Source organism: Gossypium hirsutum, chromosome A05 (assembly GCF_007990345.1).
Source record: "Gossypium hirsutum isolate 1008001.06 chromosome A05, Gossypium_hirsutum_v2.1, whole genome shotgun sequence".
NCBI lineage: Eukaryota > Viridiplantae > Streptophyta > Magnoliopsida > Malvales > Malvaceae > Gossypium > Gossypium hirsutum.
In genome coordinates this window covers 86,296,419-86,317,681 of record NC_053428.1, presented here as the reverse complement: position 1 = coordinate 86,317,681, position 21,263 = coordinate 86,296,419, and the positions used below count along the sequence as shown (strand labels likewise).

At 33.2% G+C, this 21,263-nt stretch overlaps 1 protein-coding gene across 1 annotated transcript; it reads left to right on the top strand.

Annotated features, from left to right (window-relative positions):
• Positions 1 to 8,409: 8,409 nt before the first annotated feature.
• LOC107957104 (CDP-diacylglycerol--glycerol-3-phosphate 3-phosphatidyltransferase 2) lies at positions 8,410 to 12,165 on the top strand. The gene is made up of 8 exons (XM_016892537.2): positions 8,410 to 8,971; positions 9,390 to 9,487; positions 9,603 to 9,653; positions 9,951 to 10,064; positions 10,148 to 10,204; positions 11,242 to 11,327; positions 11,409 to 11,510; positions 11,756 to 12,165. The coding sequence occupies exons 1-8, from the start codon at positions 8,527 to 8,529 to the stop codon at positions 11,808 to 11,810; spliced, it is 1,008 nt and encodes a 335-aa protein (XP_016748026.1). The 5' UTR covers positions 8,410 to 8,526; the 3' UTR covers positions 11,811 to 12,165.
• Positions 12,166 to 21,263: the final 9,098 nt, after the last annotated feature.

Below are 21,263 nucleotides of genomic sequence, written 5' to 3'. Positions count from 1 at the left end.
GCCGATGTGATGAATGTGAAAGTGTATATATGTGATGAGGCCTAATGGCCGATGTGATGAATGTGAAAGTGTATATATGTGACAGGGCCGAGTGGCCAACGTGATGGATGTGAAAGTGTATAAATGTGATAAGTCCCGAAGGGCAATTGTGTCAGTACTATATCTGGGTTAAAACCCCGCAGGCTTTATGCGAGAGTATTATCCTGATTAATGTCCGTAGGCTTCGTGCTCGTACTATATCCGAGCTTTAAAGACCCGACGGCTAAATGCTAGGATTCAAGTAAGACTTTGATATTGAGTATCTGCATTAAGTTACCATCAAATAAGTATTATGTATTCAAGATGTTCAGGTACGTATTACTTACTCATCGGTGGAGTGATTTCGAGGTGAATTATTAGTATCAAAGAGGTAGGTAAATGTGATTAATATTATAACTCCAAATGTGAGAATGTGCTTTGGAAATATTTGACCATCTAGGTCATTATTATTCGAAAGTATATATGTGGCAGCCAAGTGTTGCGTTTAATGATATTATAGATTGAGATGAAGCTCTAGATTAACTTCATCGAACAGTTGAAATGAATGACCAATAATAGTGATTGAGAACACTTTGTTTTGCTTAAAACTTACTAAGCATTAAATGCTTACTCCGTTCTTTGAATCTCTGTTTTATAGATTTTGGTTCGTCAGCTATCGGACTCGGGATTATTGAAGTCGAAGTCGCCCACACTATCAAAGCCCTTTTGGTACACTTTCGGTTGAACTCTGAAAATGGCATGTATAGGACTACCCTTTTTGTAGTGGGTCATGGACCCTTTGGATTTGTATAATTTTGGATAGCCATGCGAAAATGGCTTATATATGTTTGAGCATAATGTTATAATCATTTGGTATGGATATGGTTATTGAGAGGTGTGGATATGTTTAACAAGGATTAGCTATGGGAATGGTTAATCACTATCATAATTTGTGCTATTTATGCTAAAAGGGCTAGTTGAATCATGGAAACTATGAAATAGGTAAAGTCTACCTTAAAGGCAGATGCTGACAGCAGCAGTGATGTAGATTTGGAAAATCACTAAAAATAGTAGGAACATAATTAAATAGTGAATAAATTATCTAAATGAACCTTGATGAATCCACTTTCATATGGAAGAAACGAAACGTTCATATGAGTGGTATGTTAAGAGATAATTAGGTTTTCGTAAGACAGGGCCAGAACGGTTTCTGGATTCCCTGTTCCGACTTTGGAAATTCATTATAAATTAACCAGAGATAATTAGGAGTCATGCAATATATTTATAGATTCCTATCTGAGTCTAGTTTCTATAGAAACAAACGGCATCAGTATTGAAGCCCTGTACAGGGAGATACCCGAATTGTAATGCATGAAGGTCAGTGTAGTCGCACCCTGTAACAGGGGAGACTTTAACTAATAAACTGTACTAATTGGCCCGACCAAAAATTCTAGAAAAAAATATGTAGATGGACATAGGAGTCTAGTTTCAGGAAAAAATCACGAAACTGATTTTCGAGTTGTGAAACTCAAGATATGATTTTTAAGGTGACAGCGACACAGTTAGCCAGCTGTCTGGAAAAATTTAAAATGGACTGCGATAGTAAGCGAATTTAGTCTGTGAACCCCTCGTGTCCGACTCCGGCAACGGTCTCGGGTACGGGGTGTTACAATTATGGGTTTAATATGTGATACATGAGATGTATATAATGCCTTATGTGTTGGCTTGCTTTGGTATGGTATGTGGTTGCTATTTTGGTTAGTTGTAAATTGGAGTATTAAGATTGGAATGATGATATGTTGTGGCTTGATTATGTGATATTGAAATGGTAAGTTTTGTGGCATGAAATAGGTGATAAGGTGATGATGAAATGCATTTAGAAGTTATGCAGGTTTAATGATTTTGGTATATTGTTTTGTTATGAATTTGGTTGAGAAATTAAGTAGTGAAATGGTTGATTATGAAATGGCATGAAATGTTTGTGAATTGGCATGTTTTGGCTACCCATATATGTATGGAAATGATACCATTTTGATGGCTTGGTGTGTTTGAGAAAAGGGTGGCAAATTGGTTTTACAAATGGCCTATTTTTATCCACACGGGCAGAGACACGGGCGTATGTCTCAATCGTGTGTGACACACGGTCATGTTACACGGCCATGTGTCCCCTGGGGTACCCTTTCGAATTAGGGCAGTATACCCTACGGGTTTGACACGGCCTAGACACACGGGTGTGTCTACTAGCTGTGTGTGTAGCACACGGGTTGGCATATGGGCGTGTGGCCAAGTTAGTAACCCCTCCAGTTTTCCCACAGCCATGACACACAGGCGTGTCCTCAGCCGTATGGTGAAGTCAATATGTATGCCCTGTTTTCACACGGCCTGTGACACAGGCATGTCTAATGACTTGTTCACATGGGCACGTGACTCTGAAATGTTTGAAAATTTTCTATGTATCTCAAAGTTTGCTAATGTTATCGGTTTAGTCCCAAACCACTTCTAAGCATGTTTTAAGGCCTTGTAGAGCCTTACAAGGGATATTGTGATAATGTTTGATCGATGTTTATATGGAAATATTTAATGTATGCTTTTGTGATGTGATTGATCGGTAATACCTCTTACCCCTATTCCGGCAACGGATACGGGTTAGGGGTGTTACATGTAAGTAAAAGCCTAAGTTCAAATAGATAAGGAACTGAAAGTTGGTGCGTTGGGTGTACAACTTTTATAGTATGTAGTGTCATTCACAACAGTCGAATTCATATCACGGGACATGGGTAAATAATATTCTCTCATTAGCATTACATGGTTGATGAAAAGTAAACGTGGCCACAAGTCGTTCATCTTTGTAATGGATGACTTGATTACTATTCGATAGTAATTGACTTTTCATGAAAGAAGATGTAATGGTTACCATGAGATAAAATAAGATCATACGGGGAGAATTGATTTATCCCAAAGAGATTAATGATATTCTATGAGGGTAACACACTTATGAGAAGGTCATCGGATGAGCACTGGTTGAGTTGCTTTCGTAATGATATGTCATTAGGGAGAGCTCAATCATGATACTATAGTGGAATAACTTCGTGACTAAAAGAGTTTTAATTAATATGCGAAAAGCTAGAACTTAATTATAAATCATTTGAGCCCCAATCACATATGTCCAATCGGTACCTCCACTAGCTCATTGAAACTAGAAATGAATTGCATGTTGAATTGCATGTTGAGTCAAATGAATAGAAATAGATAGAAATTGAAAATTTAGAGAAATGGGAAACATTCGAAAATGTATGTGATTTTCTCTAAATGGAAATGACCTGGAAAATTAATTTATATTTTTTTGAATTACTATTTAATTAATTAAATAACTCAAGTTTCGAAAATGTTAATAAATTAATTGGTCATAGTGAATACGTTGAATGTAGAAATATATTTTCTCATTGATTTTTTTTATTTTAGCAGAATTGGAACTAGGTTGAGAAAATTATATAGTTAGGAAATTTATTTATTTATTTAAATTAATTTATGATATATGCTTTGGAAAATATAAAAACATGTATTGGGTTGGAGTGTATTATAAAGAACTGGGTTAAAAGTCTACGAAGTACTTATAATTGGACTCGATACGGGAGTTACCCAAAATCCCCTCATACTAAATATATGAGACGAAAAACCCTAGTTTATTTAACTAGGGTTGCTGCCCCACCCAATCCAAGTTAGAATTAGATTTTTTTTATTGAAATAGACTTCTACTAATTCAACAAGGGTTTCACTTCTTCTCCCTATAAATAGAGGGCACTGGTAGGGCTAAAAACATAACTTTGAGATATTGTTATTCTACCTGAAAATAGTGAGAATTTATTTTCAAAGTATAAATTTCATTTTCTGGAATAACAATTCTACCAGATTCTATTAAAGAAAGAATTTTGTTTTCCCACTGAAAGTAAAGAATATATTTTTGGTTCTTTGTTTGATTCAAATTCGTTCGAGCCCGCACTCGAAGTAGTTTATGGTACAAGAATAGCAAAGAAGACTGTTCAGTTGAAAGTCAGGAATGACAAGAATCCGTCTAGCCGAAAACATAAGTGCAATTTTTATAAATGGTTTAGTACTATAAATATATCACAAATCGATTCGCTTTTCAAAATTTTAATTTTTCAATGTGCAAGAAAATCATTTTCAAATCAATTTTTTTTCAACAATTGGCATTAGAGCCAAGTTGTGTTATATTTATAGTATAAATTGATACTGAAATTTTCTCTTTTCTTTGTGTGATTAATTTTGATAAGATGTGGTATTCTTGTAATTATATGCATGTTTAGGGGAATGTATGCGAATGAATGTAATTTATTTTATTATTATGTATGATAAAGTAATTTTGCCAAAGTTATGATTCCTAAAAAATTAAATGTAATTATTATTAATTTTCAGGTATGTATAATTAGATTGTGGACTATCATCTTCATGTAGGATTTATTTTATTATTTTAGAATAGATTATATGAACCGAAAACAAACATAGGAATTATGTAACCTATAATTTTCGATGGAACCCGTAGAATCGAGACACATCCAAGCTGATCCAGACGACACAAACCCGATCCAACAAAACCTAAAAAAGATTGACGGTGGTCCGATAACAAGAGGCTGCCGATGGTTTGACGATGATGATCGACGGTAAGGGACAACAGCAAAGGCTGAAGGCAGTGGCCAACGACAGAGGTCGATTGTAGTGGCCAACGATGGTGGTTTGATGTTAGTCCGACAATGATTCAACAACGGTCCAACGATGGTTCGACTGTGGTCACGACAGCACAATAATGGCGGCAGAAAAGTAGCCATGACATTAACATGAACTGGTACCGCAATAGAAATTCGTGGTGCCAAAACAAAAGACCCAAAGTATGCTTTAGGTAAATTTTATTATTTTTCTAGGATGAAATCATGGAAACTTTGGCTGGTCAATGTCATTTAATTTTATGCTTTTATATGTGATAGCATGATGATATTTATTTGGTTGCAAATGTATGTTCTTCCATATGTATGATAAGCATGTTATATTGTTTAAATAAAGAATGTCACATGTACTTGTTATGCATATATTGATAATTCATGGTTGAAACCAAATATTAAAAACCTTGCATGTTTTTAAAAGACTGAGTGTGAGAAGGTCTCTAAACAAGATCTATGACCTCCATCAATGATCTCTTGTGATGACATGGCAATTTAACTACGCTACGGTAGGATTGTCATGTGGATCTCATTGAGAAGATTTCCTGAAAATAAGTAGAACTATCTTCTAATCGTATGATAATTGGTCAGCTTTATTGTAAGTATTATCATGCAACATAACAAGAAATATTTTTCTTCGAAGGGGAATTTAGCATTAGGAACTCATATAACATCAACAATTATAACTTTGTAAACATGTTTTCACCATAAGTCATTATTCATTAATCTAACATATATATTAAAATTGAATTTTAGTGAGCACTAACCAAAATTGTTATGTTTCCGTAATTTTTTCTTTTCCTTTGTCCTTAAATGATTCAACCACCTCTTTAATTACAATTATACATCCACAAGTTAGGAAATCATAATCAAACACTTAAAACTTCTAAATTTATTAATAAAATGTAATTCAATATCTTGCTTTCTAAGGCCACCTAATAGAACTTTAATTTAGGCTTACCAAAACTAAAATGTAGTGAAATTAAAAATCACTCTAGAAACACTCAAAATCTCAAGATTTCTAAACTCAACTATGGCATATCTCAAAAACTTGTTTAAATCCAAACGAAATTTCTAATAATATTCTACTTAACTTCTATTAACTCCAAATTTAGCTTAGAAACAATAAGAAAAAGTAAAAGTCAAAAGCTCTATTTCTCAACTAACAATGGAAGAGAGGGAAAATGCAAAGAAACTTTGAAAGTATTTTCTGAAGATCATAATTAATAAATTAGAGTTTTAAATTACATTGCGTTATTTGACAATCAGAGATCCATATCAATAAAATTTCAAAAACTCAAACTCATCATCTACCTCTCTTAAATCGACAACAAAAGAAATGAATAAGAAAATAAAAATTGAATTTTATATATCTTAATTTTAGGAAAGGATTTATTAGACATTAGACTTACAAAATTAAAATTAATGAAATGAAATTTAGATTTAGATTTAGATTTAGAAAGAGAATGGAAGGAAATTTGAGAGAAAATGGCGAGAAATGATGAAAGCCTGTGAAAATGGTTTGTTAGTAACCGTTCCCTTTAGGGCTATTTTTCAGACGGCAAATTTGCTAAGGTAACCTTGGAAAAAAAAACCCCATTTCTAAATCTAATTCTATTTCTGACCCCTCACATTTTATCTCTCTTACAAATTAGTCTAAAGGCTAAATTTCTAATTTCTAAATGCTAACTAAATTATTACAACCAACTAATTAATAAACCAAATTATCCAACACTATGTTCATTCACAAAAACCTTTCAGTTTAATTTCTTGGAATAATATGGTTTTCAACACCCAACACTTTTCCACATCAGAATAAGAAACAAAGTTTTACAAACTCCAAATAAAAAAATTATTATGTGAAAAAATAAAACTAAAAGAAACTGAATATTTAAAATACAAAACAATTTCCATACCATCTTTTAAAGACATTGATTATTTTTTAGGGTAATTTTCTAATTAGTCTCCTAATTTTTAAAGTGCTTTCATTTTGGTCATCCAAAATAGAATTCTTACAATTTCATTACCCAACTTTTAAGACACTTTCATTTTAGTCACTCGAGGGTTAACAACGATTAATTGTATACAGCACATTATATTTACACTTTCATTTTGGTCACTCAACTTCTAAGTCGCTTTCATTTTGGTCACCTAAAAAACATTAAGGAATAAAGTGAAAAAATGGTAGAAACTAAAATAATGCATTAAAAAAATTGTAAAATTGTACTTGTTTACTCCCTTGTCGAAAGTTCAATTTTTTTTAAATATATAAAATTTAAATTTCAAAACATTAAAATGAAATAAATAAATTGTTAAAAAAAATTTATCCCTTGATAGTATCAGCTAATTTGTTATTAATTTAATCTCCTTCTAAATTTTAAATTTTATGTTTTCAAATTCAAATTAAAATCAACTCAAATAACTCATATAGTTAATAGTTGTTTATGAAACACAAAAGACTTTTGACTATATGATCTTGAATCTTTCATGCTAAGTTAAAATTAAAGAAAACTCATTGCAATTAATTAATTAATTTTATCTTGCAAAATAAAACTCAAAAATTTTTTTTAGCACTTCTTGGCTAAATGAAGAAAAAAATTAATTTAATTAATTGTAAGGATTTTTTCTTTTGCTTTTAACATAGTCTGGAGGATTCAACATTATATAATTAAAAGAAATTTGAGTTTTGTAAGCAATTATTAAATATGAGTTATCTGAGTTGATTTCATTAAGAATAATTTGGAAACATAAATTAAAAATTTAAATTTTAGAAAGAAATTAAATTAATTAATTTTAATATTATAGCAAAAAATTAGTTGACATATTATGAAGGGACAAAAAAATTTTCAACAGTTTATTTAATTTATTTTGTTGTTTTGAAATTTAAAATTTCAATCTTGAAAAAAAAAGTAATTTAGAATTTTTGGCAATGGAATAAAACAATACAATTTGACAATTTTTGTGCATTGTTTTAGTTTCTACCGCTTTTTCACTTTGATCATTGATTTTTTTTTATCTCAATCAATACTTTAGAAAAGATATTTTTTTGATGACCAAAATGAAAGTAACCTAAAAGTTAAGTGATAAAAATGAAAGTATAACGTGATGTGACATGTATAATTAACTATTGTTAGATATTTAAAACTTGGATGATTAAAATGAAAATATCCTAAACGTTATGTGACGAAATTATAAGAATTTCAAATTGGTTGACCAAAATAAAAATGGCCAGCGACTAGATAATTTACCTTTATTTTTACTACTTTATATAAAAATAACATTGATAGAATATTGAAATAATTTGTATAACAAAAATAGTTGGAAAAAAGTAAAACGGAGAAGAATGTTAAAAATGAAGAAAAACCTAAAATAATAACATAATTAAAATGGAATAGTTTTGAGTAAAACTAAATTAAAAACATAAATTAAAATGAAGTTTATTTGAATATTTTGAATTTGATTCAAAATTTAAAAAATCGAAAAAATGAATCTTTCACGTTAATTCAATCTAAATAATTTGATTTTGTTTAATTCTTTCAAGTGAAATAAAGTTGTGCTAAACGTTAACTATTTAGAAAAAAGTGTCAAACAAAAAAAAAACTAAGTAGCATGTAAGGTTGTATTAAGCTTTTTTTATATTTATATTTTGATCCGCCCACAGTGAATTTGACATAATTTAGGGAGAGATCAACACTCCGAGGACATATCAGAGATGCGAGGCTCTTTAACTCCATAAATTATATTAACCAAAAACTCAAATATTAAACGCCCCAAAATGTCACAACTGAAACTGAGCCTGGCAGCTTCAATCTACGTCAAGCCCCGCCAATGGGTCCGAACAATAACCACCACCCGTCCTCCACCTCCACCTCCACCTCCACTCCGCCTAACTCGGCGCATGACTGCCCTTTTCTCACCCTCCACCCATTTTAGCAATTCCCTTCTTCCCAAAAAAAACCTACTTCCTCTTGTTAGATTTGCCTTTCCCAACTGCTTCTCTTCCTCAACAAACAATAAAGGAGCTATCAACGGGTCGGGTCCCGGATCGGACCGCATTCTTGCAGATATGGATCCCGATTCCAAACCCTCGCCGTTGATTGAACCCCAACCACAAATGCGCGACCCTAATTTCCCTTCTGACAATTCTTCTTCCAAAATTTTAACTTTGCCCACTGTTTTAACACTCGGTCGCGTCGCCGCCGTGCCGCTCCTGATTTTCAGTTAAGTTTATCTCTCTCTTTGTACTTTTTAAATTTTATATAACTATCTTTAAATTGAATAATTTTATGTCATCATTTGTTTTCCTTTTGGAAATTATAGTTGGTAAGCTACAATTTTCAATGAATCGACAATAATCAATTGATCATCAACTGTTGTATTCCAATTATATTCCAGTTCTTCCTCCGTTTATGCTTTGTAGTAGTTCAATTATACTTCCTAATTGTGATTGTGTTTCTAAACTCTTAAAAAAACTATCTACTATTGTATTACTTTAAATAGTAACTTAAGTAACTTGTTAGCAAAATCCTTTGATGTATGGGCGGTGTACTTTTGATCTCCAATTGCAATTGCTAACTATATTGCTAATGTGAAAATTTTGTATTCCATGAGACTAATCGAATGGTTTTCTGTCTTTAGCCTTTTACGTGGATAGTTGCTGGGGTAGGACTGCTACTACCAGTATATTTGTTGCGGCTGCCATAACTGATTGGCTTGATGGGTACATTGCTAGGAAGGTATGGATTCGACCAACCCCCTATTCAAATATGATTGAAGCCTTGCTGTTCCCCTTATTTTGTAAGATTTAGTTACTTTTGTTGATCTGAGTATAACCTTTGTTATTTCTTTCAGATGAAGTTACATTCTGTCTTTGGTGCATTTTTGGATCCAGTCGCAGACAAGGTTTGTTTTTTCCTTCCTTTTTTTATATGCCGAAATTTGTGGATTTCTTCAGTACAGGTTAATTGCTATAGTTTCTGTATTAACTTGTTTGAATGTTGAACCATTTAGCTATGAGGCTCCGACTTTTTTTTCTTTTTTTTTTTTTCTTGAAATACTCATGTCCTGTGCTTGATACATATCCAGGCATGGGTATTGGGATAGGACCCTTTAAAGACCATCCAAATACATGGAAAAGCTTAGAGAAAAATTAGCATAGCCATTTGATATTTCATCTGACCCCATGCCTGTTGATTGTAGCTTATGGTTGCTGCTACATTGGTTTTACTATGTTCAAGACCTTTGAATGTTGCCAACTTTGGGCAAGTGCCATGGCTACTGATAGTTCCATCGATAGCCATTATTGGAAGAGAGGTAATATATACTATAGCCAATCTTCTCTATATTTATAGGAATCATTTATGGATATTTACAAGTAGCTGGCAACTTATTTGTAGATAACGATGTCTGCCGTTGGGGAATGGGCTGCTTCTCAGAATAGTAAGCTTTTAGAGGTATGTTTTTTACTTAAAAATTAGGGTAGTGTTTGGAAACTTGGATTTTAAATTTTGGATTTTGGATTTCAAAAATATTGCAAATTAAGTGATAATATACGTACAAATGCAGCATTCATCATTATTTCTCAAATCTATGGATTTCTTAAAGGCCTATTTATAATTCATGAATTTAAAATTCTTTATTTGGGAAATAAACTATTTAAAATTCAAGATTTCATTGTTTGAATAATTAAAATTTGGATTTGAATTTCAATTAATTTGAGCTTAAAATTCATCTTTGTTACTGTTCATAATTAACAATGCGAGAGCAGGAACTATAGCACCTTTGGCTGTTTCTTAATTTGGTTACTTTGTTTTGAAATAGCATATGGTCTATTCTAACATAATTTACGAATGTATTAATTAAAATCTTGATTTTGGTTACTCTTCATAATCAACAATGCTGGAGCAGGAACCATTAGTATTCAAAACTGTAACTTTTTTTTGTTACTTTGTTTTGCTCGACAACAATAAAATACTTATTTGATAGAATAAGCTTGATTATAAATGATCAGATCACCAAAAAGGCACACTGCACTTTGCTCGGCACTGTCAATTAAAAAACACTCTGAGACATGAGTTTTGGGTTTTCTAGATTCTAAGTATTAAAATGGATTTCAAAATCCAGATTTTTTTCTCTTTTGAAATTGAGGATGAATTTGCTTAAATCCAACTCCATTTTTTTATCACACATCCAAACAGAAGAATTGGATTTAAAAAAATCCAAATTAAAATTTTATGCCCAAATCAAGTTTGCAAACATATCGTAAGGAATTTATGAATTTGACAAATTCATACCTTTTGTACTGAAACTCAACTAATTTATTCGTAATGTGTGCATTTCATTCTACAATTAATTTAGCAAATGAAATCCAAATTTTCAAAATCATATTCCCTAGCGCACCATAAAAGGTTTTAGATCATTTTGGTTTTCTGATGAGAAAATGCTCGATTTTTGGTTGTAGTTTATTTATTAACTTTGGTATATTTATCAGGCTGTTGCAGTTAATAATTTGGGAAAGTGGAAAACTGCCACACAAATGGCTGCACTAACCATCCTTCTAGCTACGCGGGATAGCAGGTTTATAAACTGCCCTAACAATCCAGGTTGAATCATTCTTTTAGTATCTGACTATTTTTCTTTGTTTTTACCTTGGTGCAGCCTTGGAGAAGCTGGGATTTTAGTAGCTTCAGGTGTTATTTTGCTTTATATTTCAGCTGGACTTTCGGTCATGTCATTAGCGGTCTATATGGGGAAGATATGGCAAGTATTACTAAAGTAGTTATCTTCACTGTGTATATTTAAGTCCAGTTCTTTATTTAGCCGGATTAAGGATAAAGCCCTTGCTTTTGGAAGTTCCTTTCGAATTGAACTGTTTGAATGAGCGTAGTATGAATATAGATTTGTGGGCTATTCCAAGGTCTTATAAATTTCTAGATTCTTTTCATGTCAATATAAACAATGATGGTTTAGATGTCGAAACTAGGCATCTTTCATTTTTGTCGCAGTGCTGGTTGCTTAAAGTACGTTGAGGGCTGGCCGATAATTTGCAGGTGCAACTAGAGATGAACAGAATCTCAGTGAACTTTTGTACTGTAAATGACTGTTAGTACTGGAGTTGCTGGTGATATCATATACACAAGTGATCGAGGCAGATCATGTCATCTATAGCAGTGTTGAGTACCCTTTGATTTTCACTATTTAGTTCACCTTTAAGAGGTGATATTCAGTACTTTTTAAATTTGGAGTTCTAACAGCATCTAAAATACCATCCCTTCTTAGACTCTGGTCTCATTGTATATATACATGCATACATATATAGTTAAGTCGAATACCTTATTATATGTTGCTCTATGATGATGAATTTATTGGGAAAATGATATTAAGATAATTATCAAGTTCTAACATTTATAGATAATTCTATTTTTCTTAGGTAAGGTTTTTGGTAAGTAGAAATTTAGTTTTTTCTTCTTCTTTTTTCCCTAAATAATCAAAGTAAGTTAGATTAATTATTTCAGTCAATTCATGACACGAACAATGGTTGATTTTTTAAAAAGAAATTGAAAATTTTGAAAATAAATAAATCATATTAAATAAAGTAAAAAATACTAAAATATAAAAATTTTCTAAAGGAAAGTAAAATACTAAAATATAAAAATTTTCTAAAGGAAAGTTCCTTTTATGACCTTTTTTTACGTAAATTGTTTGTTTTTTTTTTGTTTTTTTTTACAAATTAGAATATATATATTTCTCTTAATTTTGCGGAACTTTTTTGTTAAAACTATTCAAATCTAAAGTGATATATATTCTATTTAAATACGAAGGAAATTTGTCAAAAAATATTTTATTTTTAAACTTTTCTGATTTTTTAAATTGTATATGAACATTATTAAAAATTTTAATAAATTATTCAAAAATCACGCTATCTACAATACTATAAAATTTCGGTTAGAAAAAGTCTTGAACACACGAACGGAATTCGAACAGAAAATGAAGAAATGGGATAATGCTCCAATGTGTGTTACACTGACGAGAACAGTCCACTAAGCATTGAGTAATTTATAACAAGAAACTCAATTTCTACAAAGAACATTCTTTGTAGAATAATCTAATAATATTAAAAGAATGGAGTAAGGATAGAAAGATTATTAGAACCTGTTAGTGTGATTTTCAAATGAAATCTCATTCATATTTATAGGAATTTTCATGTCTCTTCATAGAGACATATTTTAATAGGTGTCTTTTCTAAATAATAATGTCTTTAAAAAGACACATAATTATTCATTTAATATTATAACTATTCAAATAATATTATTTGAATTGTTATAATTTTATCAAAAATCAAGTGATATGACTCTTGACTAATAATCAAAAGATTTAACTTTTGATTAATTACACCATTTCATTTATAGTTATTGAAACACTATAAATATTTGAAAATGTTTCAACAATCTCTCATCGTTTTCAAAATATTTTAGATTTTGATAATCTTGGAAATTAATTTGCATAAATGAAGGTGTCTTACGATTGAAACTTCATTTAGTGAAAACATGTTAAAGTTAATCGAAATTACATGGTAAACTAAGCTTTGAACCAGCTATTCCATTTAATTAACCAAACGCATCTCACACAATGATTTCAACATCAGTCAATGCATAGTATCTAGGGATATTATTATGGCCATGTGTCTATCCTCTTTTCACAAGTGCTGTCATAGCCAAGCCTTTGAGCTCTTAGAAGAAGCCACACTTCCACTCACATAAGTAGATCCCATCAAGAGTCTTCTCATAATTATAACACTCTAACATATTTATGTTATGGGTCTATTAAGAGTACATTACTCACCCTTCCCTTATCATTACAGGTACCTAGCACTTTAATATTAGGATAGATTTATTTATAGTGCTAACAGTCACATACTAATGATGTACTTTGTCTCATTAAACTCAAGACTTGACGTTATACCAAGTGTTGAGTCGAGTTTCCATCATAGGTGACTCTAATTAATGGGCTTGAGTCTCATCCCTTTTGAGGTCTTGCTGACTATATCTCTAACAAGACTTTTTGTTAAAAGATCTATCAAATTTCACTTGACCTTACATAATTAATAATGATCACTCCATTAAAGATTAATTGTCGAACATAGCTATATATTAATCCAATGTGTCTAAACTTTCCATTATATATTTGGTTTTATGCCTTTGCTAGAGTAGTCTCACTATCATAATGGATAGAAATAGGTAGGCCATAGAGGTACATTATAAAGAAAATTTCTTAACCATTTTACTTCTTTAGATGCAGCGGCTAATGCAATAAATTTTTGTTGCCATGGTGGAATCAGTAATACATGTTTGTTTCTTGGAACCTCAATAAATGGCTCCTCTACCAAGAATGAATATCCATCCACCAGTAGATATATGATCTTCTAAACTTGTAATCCAACTAGCATCTGAATACCCTTCTAAAACTGAAGGATATCTATTATAACACAATACATAGTTAATAGTTTTCTTTAAGTACCTAAGTAATCTATTCAAACCTTGCCAATGTAAACTACTTGGATTATTTGTGTACCTACTCAATTTCCCAACAGTATATGTAATATATGGTCTTGTACAAGTCATTATGTACATAAGACAACTAATTAGACTTGCATATTTCAATTAATCAATTTTCCTACTAGTATTAGATACTAATTTTATTTAAGGATCCATAGGTGTAGATGCTGGTATACAACTGAAAAGATCAAACCTTTTAAGCATATTTTCAATGTAATGTGATTGTGATAAAGCTATAATGCTTTCCTCTTGAGTTATTTTAATCCCAAGAATAACATCTGCTACACCCATATCCTTCATAGCAAAATTATTTGACAAGAATTTCTTTATGTTTTCTATTTGTTCCAAATCCGTGAAAAAAATGAGCATGTCATCTACATATAAGCAAATTATGACACCTTTTCCATTTTCACATTTGCTATATATGCACTTATCGAATTTATTTATTTTATAGTCATTAGCTAAAACAACCTTGTCAAACTTTTGGTGCCATTGTTTTGGTGCTTTTTTTAAGTCTATATAGGGATTTAACAAGCTTACATACCTTATGCTCTTGTCCTAAAACAACAAATAATTCTGGTTGTTCCATGTACACTTCCTCTTCCAATTCGTCATTTAAAAATGTAGTTTTAACATCCATTTGGTCTTACATACCTGATGCTCTTGTCCTGGAACAACAAATCCTTTTAGTTGTTCCATGTACAGTTCCTCTTCCAATTCATCATTTAAAAATGCAGTTTTAACATCCATTTGGTGAACAATCAAATTATAAATTGAGGTAAGTGATATTAAAAGTCTAATCGTAACAATTCTTGCTACTGGAGCATAGGTATCAAAGTAATCAATACCTTATTTTTGTGTAAAATCTTTGGCTACCAACCTTGCTTTAAATTTATCAATGGTTCCATCGGCTTTCATTTTCTTTTTGAAGATCCATTTACAACCTATAGGTTTGGAACCCAGTGGAAGATCAATTAAGATCCAAGTTTGATTTCTCATTATTGAATCCATTTCATCATTTATTGATTCTTGCTTAAAAGAAGAGCCTTAAGATTTCATTGCCTCTTCAAATGTAATAGAATCAGATTCTGTATTATAACAATAAGGTATCTTATTGCATATACTTTTACATTTTCCTTCCACAGGAAATATAAAGAAATCTGGTCTAAAATCTTTGACCTTTTTAATCATTTTACTTCTTTTTAATTCTTGACAAGATTCATGTGACAGCCCTAAATTGACCATAGTCGGAAAGTGGTTTCGGGACCACGAAACCGAGCCATAAGAAAATAATTAACAGTCATATTTAATGCTTATTATATATGAACATGCACGTGTGAAAATTTCATGCTTAAATTTCGTATATAGTATGTGAAATTTATCAAATAGGACTTGTGTGAGAAAATTTAGAAATGTGCTAGGCAAATGTTAAAGTGGCCTATTAAAGCATGTTAGAAAATGCTTGTACTTGCATGTCAAATTAGCCAAAATCTAGATGGTGGCCGGCCATGCTATGGGTTAAAACATATTATAAATATGTTATGTTAACATTTTGTGTTAAAAATAATAAAATAAAGGATATGGGTAATAAAATAATAGTGGTTAGTAGGAGGAGAAACCAAAGTTAGCTTAGGTTGCTCCTCCATTGCCGTAACTAGAGGAAGAAGATGAAGAAAAATTCGGCCAAGGTGGTTCTCTAGATTAAGGTATGTTCAATGTTACTTTTGGAAGTTTATACATCCCTTGGATGATTAGTCTAAATTCTATCTAACTAATTGTTGGATTTGGGGTTGTTGGAGAGTTAGGATTCGGCTAAGAAGCTTAAAAATTTTAGTTGATGCCTTGATGCTATTAGCATGTTAGATATGTGGATGTGTTAGGTTGCTGGTTATGTTAGCATGAAAGTTGAGATTCTTAACTCATTTTGTTTAGAGGTGCCGAATTTAGATTTAAGAAGAGAATGGGTAATCGGTTGTGCTTGGTAGAATGGTGGATGAGTTGCCGAATGTGGTCTTTGGTTTGGGCATAAGAAATAATATTATGCATAGGTTTCGGTTTTGGTAGTACTTATATAATTATAATTAGTTCATTTTGATGGTTTGGCATGAGGTGATAAGTAAAAGTTTAAAGGTAGCTTAAGTTAATTGATACTCGCTAATGATTTCGAATTGAAGCTTTGTTAAGTTGTGAAATGAGTGGCGAGAGAGCTATAGACTATTGCCGGATGTATGTTCGGTTAATAGAGTCTCCAAATTGATTATACGTGTGTGTGCTAGTAGAAATTCAAAGGATTTTCGGCAGAATGTGGTTAGGGGTTAAGTCATGAGAACTTGGGGGTATTCATATTTGGACCTTAAGATTTTGTACACTATGGCTATGTGAGTTAGGTGTTAAATAACTTAATTATGTGTATGTATGACCAAGTATAATCGGCCACATGAGTAAAATGAGTTTGATATGTGATTGCCGAATGTGATTAACAAGTAAACCTTATTGGTAAAAATATTTAATACTTCTACTTGTATATATTAAGCTCAAGGGCAAGGGGGATCAAAGTTGGATCGGGGAAAAGAGAAAGCAATAGAGTAATCAACCCACAACCGTTCCAAGATACCGAGGTAAGTCTTTGAGTAATGGAACTTAGTTTATGATTTGATTATGTCATGACATATAAGCATAATAAATAAACGGTGATATAATGATCCTACTTGAATTGTATATCGGGGTAATTAGTTATACTTATGACTAGTAGCCGAATGTGCATAGAGATCATGTTATAAAGCCAATCAAAATCATGTTCTTTGTATGTGGCTATTGAGCCGAAAATGGTAAGGGTTGATAAGTGTCTTGTGTTTGAGTTTTAGTAATGAAAATGAAATATGGATGTGTCATGATTTATTGATATATGTGCATGACTATTCGGATGATAACTGGACTAAGATCCGAAGACATTTGTGCTAGTGACTATATCCGGGCTAAGTCTCGAAGGCATTTGTGCGAGTTACTATATCCGGGCTAAGTCCCGAAGGCATTTGTACGAGTTACTATATCCCGGCTAAGTCCCGAAGGCATTTGTGCGAATTACTATATCCGGGCTAAGTCCCGAAGGCATTTGTGCGAGTTGCTATATCCGGCTAAATCCCGAAGGTACTTGGGTTTGGAAATGAGCGACCTTGCTGTAATAACTTCAATTAATACGCTCATAAATCCAAACGATAAGGTATGTTTCGTATATGCACTGGAAAGGTCGATTCCTTTTTAAATAGTATTCGCTTAATTGATTAACAACCTTCCGGCCTTTAGTTAGGTTCGATCCTGAGTGCATGAATATAATGGTTGAAGCGTGAAGTAACCATGATTGTGGGAATATGCGTATATGAAATCATTCATTTAGTCTTACGAACGCTATACTTTAGTTGTAAATAATTTCTTTACTTAAAACTTACTAAGCATCAAAATGCTTATTCTGTTGCTTTAATTCTCTGTTTTATAGATTTTGTTCGTCCGCTATCGGACTCAGGAGTGTCAAAGTCGAAGTCGTCCACACTATCTAAGCCCTTTTGGTACTCTTTTAGTTGAATTTTGATAATGGCATGTATAGGGCTGACCCTTATTGTTAATTAAGTATCTTTTGGTAATGTATATTCGTATAGCCATGCGAAAATGGCTCGTATATTTTGAAAGTATATCATTACGGTCTTATGATATGGTTATTAAGTGGTGTGGAAATGTTTGGTAAAGACTAGCCATTGGAATGGCTGATCACGGTCCTATTGGGGCTACGTACGTCATGGCTAATCGTGATTATACTTGAAAATAATGTATGTCAATTTACTAATGGATTCATGGAAAATTATGAAATAGGTAAAATTTACCTTAAAATAGATGCTGACAGCAGCAGTGATGTAAGTTTGAAAAATCACTAAAAATAGTAGGAATGGTATTAAATAGTTAATAAATTATGTAATCGAATCTTGATGAGTCTATTTTCATATGAAAGAAACGAAATGACCATATGAGCCGTATTTTATGAGATGTTTAAATTTTCGTGAAACAGGGCCAGGGCGTTTTCTGGACCCCCTGTTCTGATTTTGAAAATTTACCATAAATTAACCAGAGACAATTATAAGTCATGCTTTATATGTATGGATTCCTTTTTGAGTCTAGTTTCATTAGAAACAAACGGCATAAGTATTGAAGCTCTGTACAGGGAGATATCTAAATCGTAATGCATGAAGGTCAGAGTAGTCGAACCCTGAAATAGGGGAGACTTTAACTAATAAACTGTACTAATTGGCCCGACCAAAAATTCTAGAAAAAAATTTGTGGATGGAAATATGAGTCTAGTTTCAGGAAAAATTTACGGAATTGGTTTTCTAGTTTTGGAACTCAAGATATGATTTTTAAAGTAACTGTGATGCAATTAGCCAGCTTATCTGGAAATTTTTAAATGAATTGTGCAAGTAAATGAATTAAGTCCGTTAACACCTCGTGTTCGACTCCGGAAACGGTCTCGGGTACGGGGCGTTACAATTTTATTGGTATCAGAGCTACGGTTTAGTCGATTCTAGGACTACCGTAATACGTTCGGGTCTAGCTATATATGCCATTATGTGTTTATTTGATAGTGTGGTGATTTCTGACAGTTAAAAATGTGTTTACTTATAGTAATGGATCCCGATCCCAACCGAGCGGTAGCTGATGATGTTGAGAGTGTAGCGCCTGCTCCCGCACAAGGGACAGCACCGGTGGACTCTCAACCTATTGCTAGTAATCAGAATGATGAAGCTAGACAGGCTTTTTATAGCGTGATGAATGATTGGTTCAATCAGTATATTTGAACTAATACGGCTGTTCCACAACCCCCACTCCCGACTAATACAACCCCTGCACCTGCGATACCTCCGGTAACTGACCAGATGAGGTTAAATAAGCCCCCAGTTGACAGAATCCGAAAACATGTGGCTACTGAATTTAAAGCTACAGACAGCGATGATGCCGAGCAAGCTGAATTTTGGTTGGACAACACTATTCGGGTACTTGATGAACTATCTTGCACACCCGGTGAATGCCTAAAGTGTATTATCTCCTTGCTACGTGATTCTGCCTACTATTGGTGGAATACGTTGATTTCGGTTGTGCCCAGAGAGCAAGTAACTTGGGAGTTTTTCCAAACCGAGTTTCGAAAAAAGTATATCAGCCACAGATTCATTGATCAAAAACGGAAAGAATTTCTTGAACTTAAACAAGGTTCCATGTCGGTTACTGATTATGAATGAAAGTTTGTAAGACTTAGCCGGTACGCTCGAGAATGTATTTCCTCAGAAGCTGTAATGTGCAAACATTTCGAAGATGGATTGAACGAAGATATAAAACTGTATGTTGGCATTTTAGAAATCAGAGAATTTGTGGTACTTGTCGAGCGAGCTTGCAAAGCCGAAGAGCTCAGTAAGGAGAAAAGAAAAGCTGATATGGAAGCAAAGGAGTTTCGTAAGAGATCTTCGGGGAAGCCCTTTCAACAGTCATCGAAGAAATTTAGAGATGATTTAGGCCGATCTAAAGACACTTCGGGTTTTTCTAGACGAGATCGTGATCGACTCCCTGTGAGTACACGAGTCACTTCGGTTGCCAGTGTTGGAAATGATCGTCGAGACAGAACAGAGTGCCAGTATTGTGGTAAATGGCATTCGGGGAGTTGTAGATTCCATGATCGCTCCTGTTATAAGTGCGGAGCAGCTGACCACTTTATCAAGGATTGCCCGAGACTGTCTGAACAGAATGTAAATCAGAGTGGGAAACCGGGTGCTACTACTGCTCGAGGTAGACCATCTAAAAATGCGGGGAATGCTAGTGGCGGTCAGGGAGGATCTAGAGATGTTACCACCAGATCTGAGGCTCGTGCTCCTGCTAGAGCTTATGCTATACGTGCACTTGAGGATGCTTATTCGCCTGATGTTATTACCGGTACATTCACTCTCTTTGATACTGATGTGATTGCTTTGATTGACCCTGGTTCTACTCATTCTTATATATGTGAAACTTTAGCATCCAGTAAGACTTTACCCGTTGAGTCTATTGAGTTCGTTATTAGAGTGTCGAATCCCTTGGGTCATTATGTGCTTGTTGATAAGGTGTGTAAGAAATGTCCCCTAGTAATTCGAGGTTCCTGTTTTCCGGCTGACTTGATGCTTTTACCGTTTGATGAATTTGATGTTATTCTCGGTTTGGATTGGTTGACCGTACATGATGCGGTTGTGAATTGCAAAAGTAAGACTGTTGATTTGAGGTGTGCAAATAATGAGATAATCCGAGTTGAGTCTACTGTTTTGAATGGATTGCCAACAATAATATCTTCGTTGTTAGCTCAAAAATATGTGAGAAAGGGGTGTGAAACGTATCTTGCATACGTACTTGATAATGAAAAATCAGGAAAGAAACTTGAGTCGGTACCAGTGGTTTGCGAATATCCGGATGTTTTTCCTGAAGAATTACCAGGGTTACCACCTGTTCGGGAGGTAGAGTTTGGCATCAAACTTGTACCTGGGACTACACCGATTTCGATAGCTCCGTATCGTATGGCACCAACGGAATTAAAGGAATTGAAAGCTCAGTTGCAAGAGTTGATGGATAGAGGTTTCGCTCGACCAAGTTTCTCACCTTGGGGTGCACCAGTATTGTTTGTGAAAAAGAAGGACGGAACCATGAGGTTGTGCATCGACTATCGTCAGCTGAATAAAGTGACAATAAAGAATAAATATCCGTTACCGCGTATTGATGATTTGTTTGATCAACTAAAGGGAGCCTCAGTGTTTTCAAAGATAGATTTGAGATCGGGCTATTATCAGTTGCAAATTCGAGATTCGGATATACCCAAAACTGCTTTCAGAACGAGATACGGTCACTACGAGTTCTTAGTGATGCCGTTTGGGCTCACTAATGCCCCTGCGGTATTTATGGA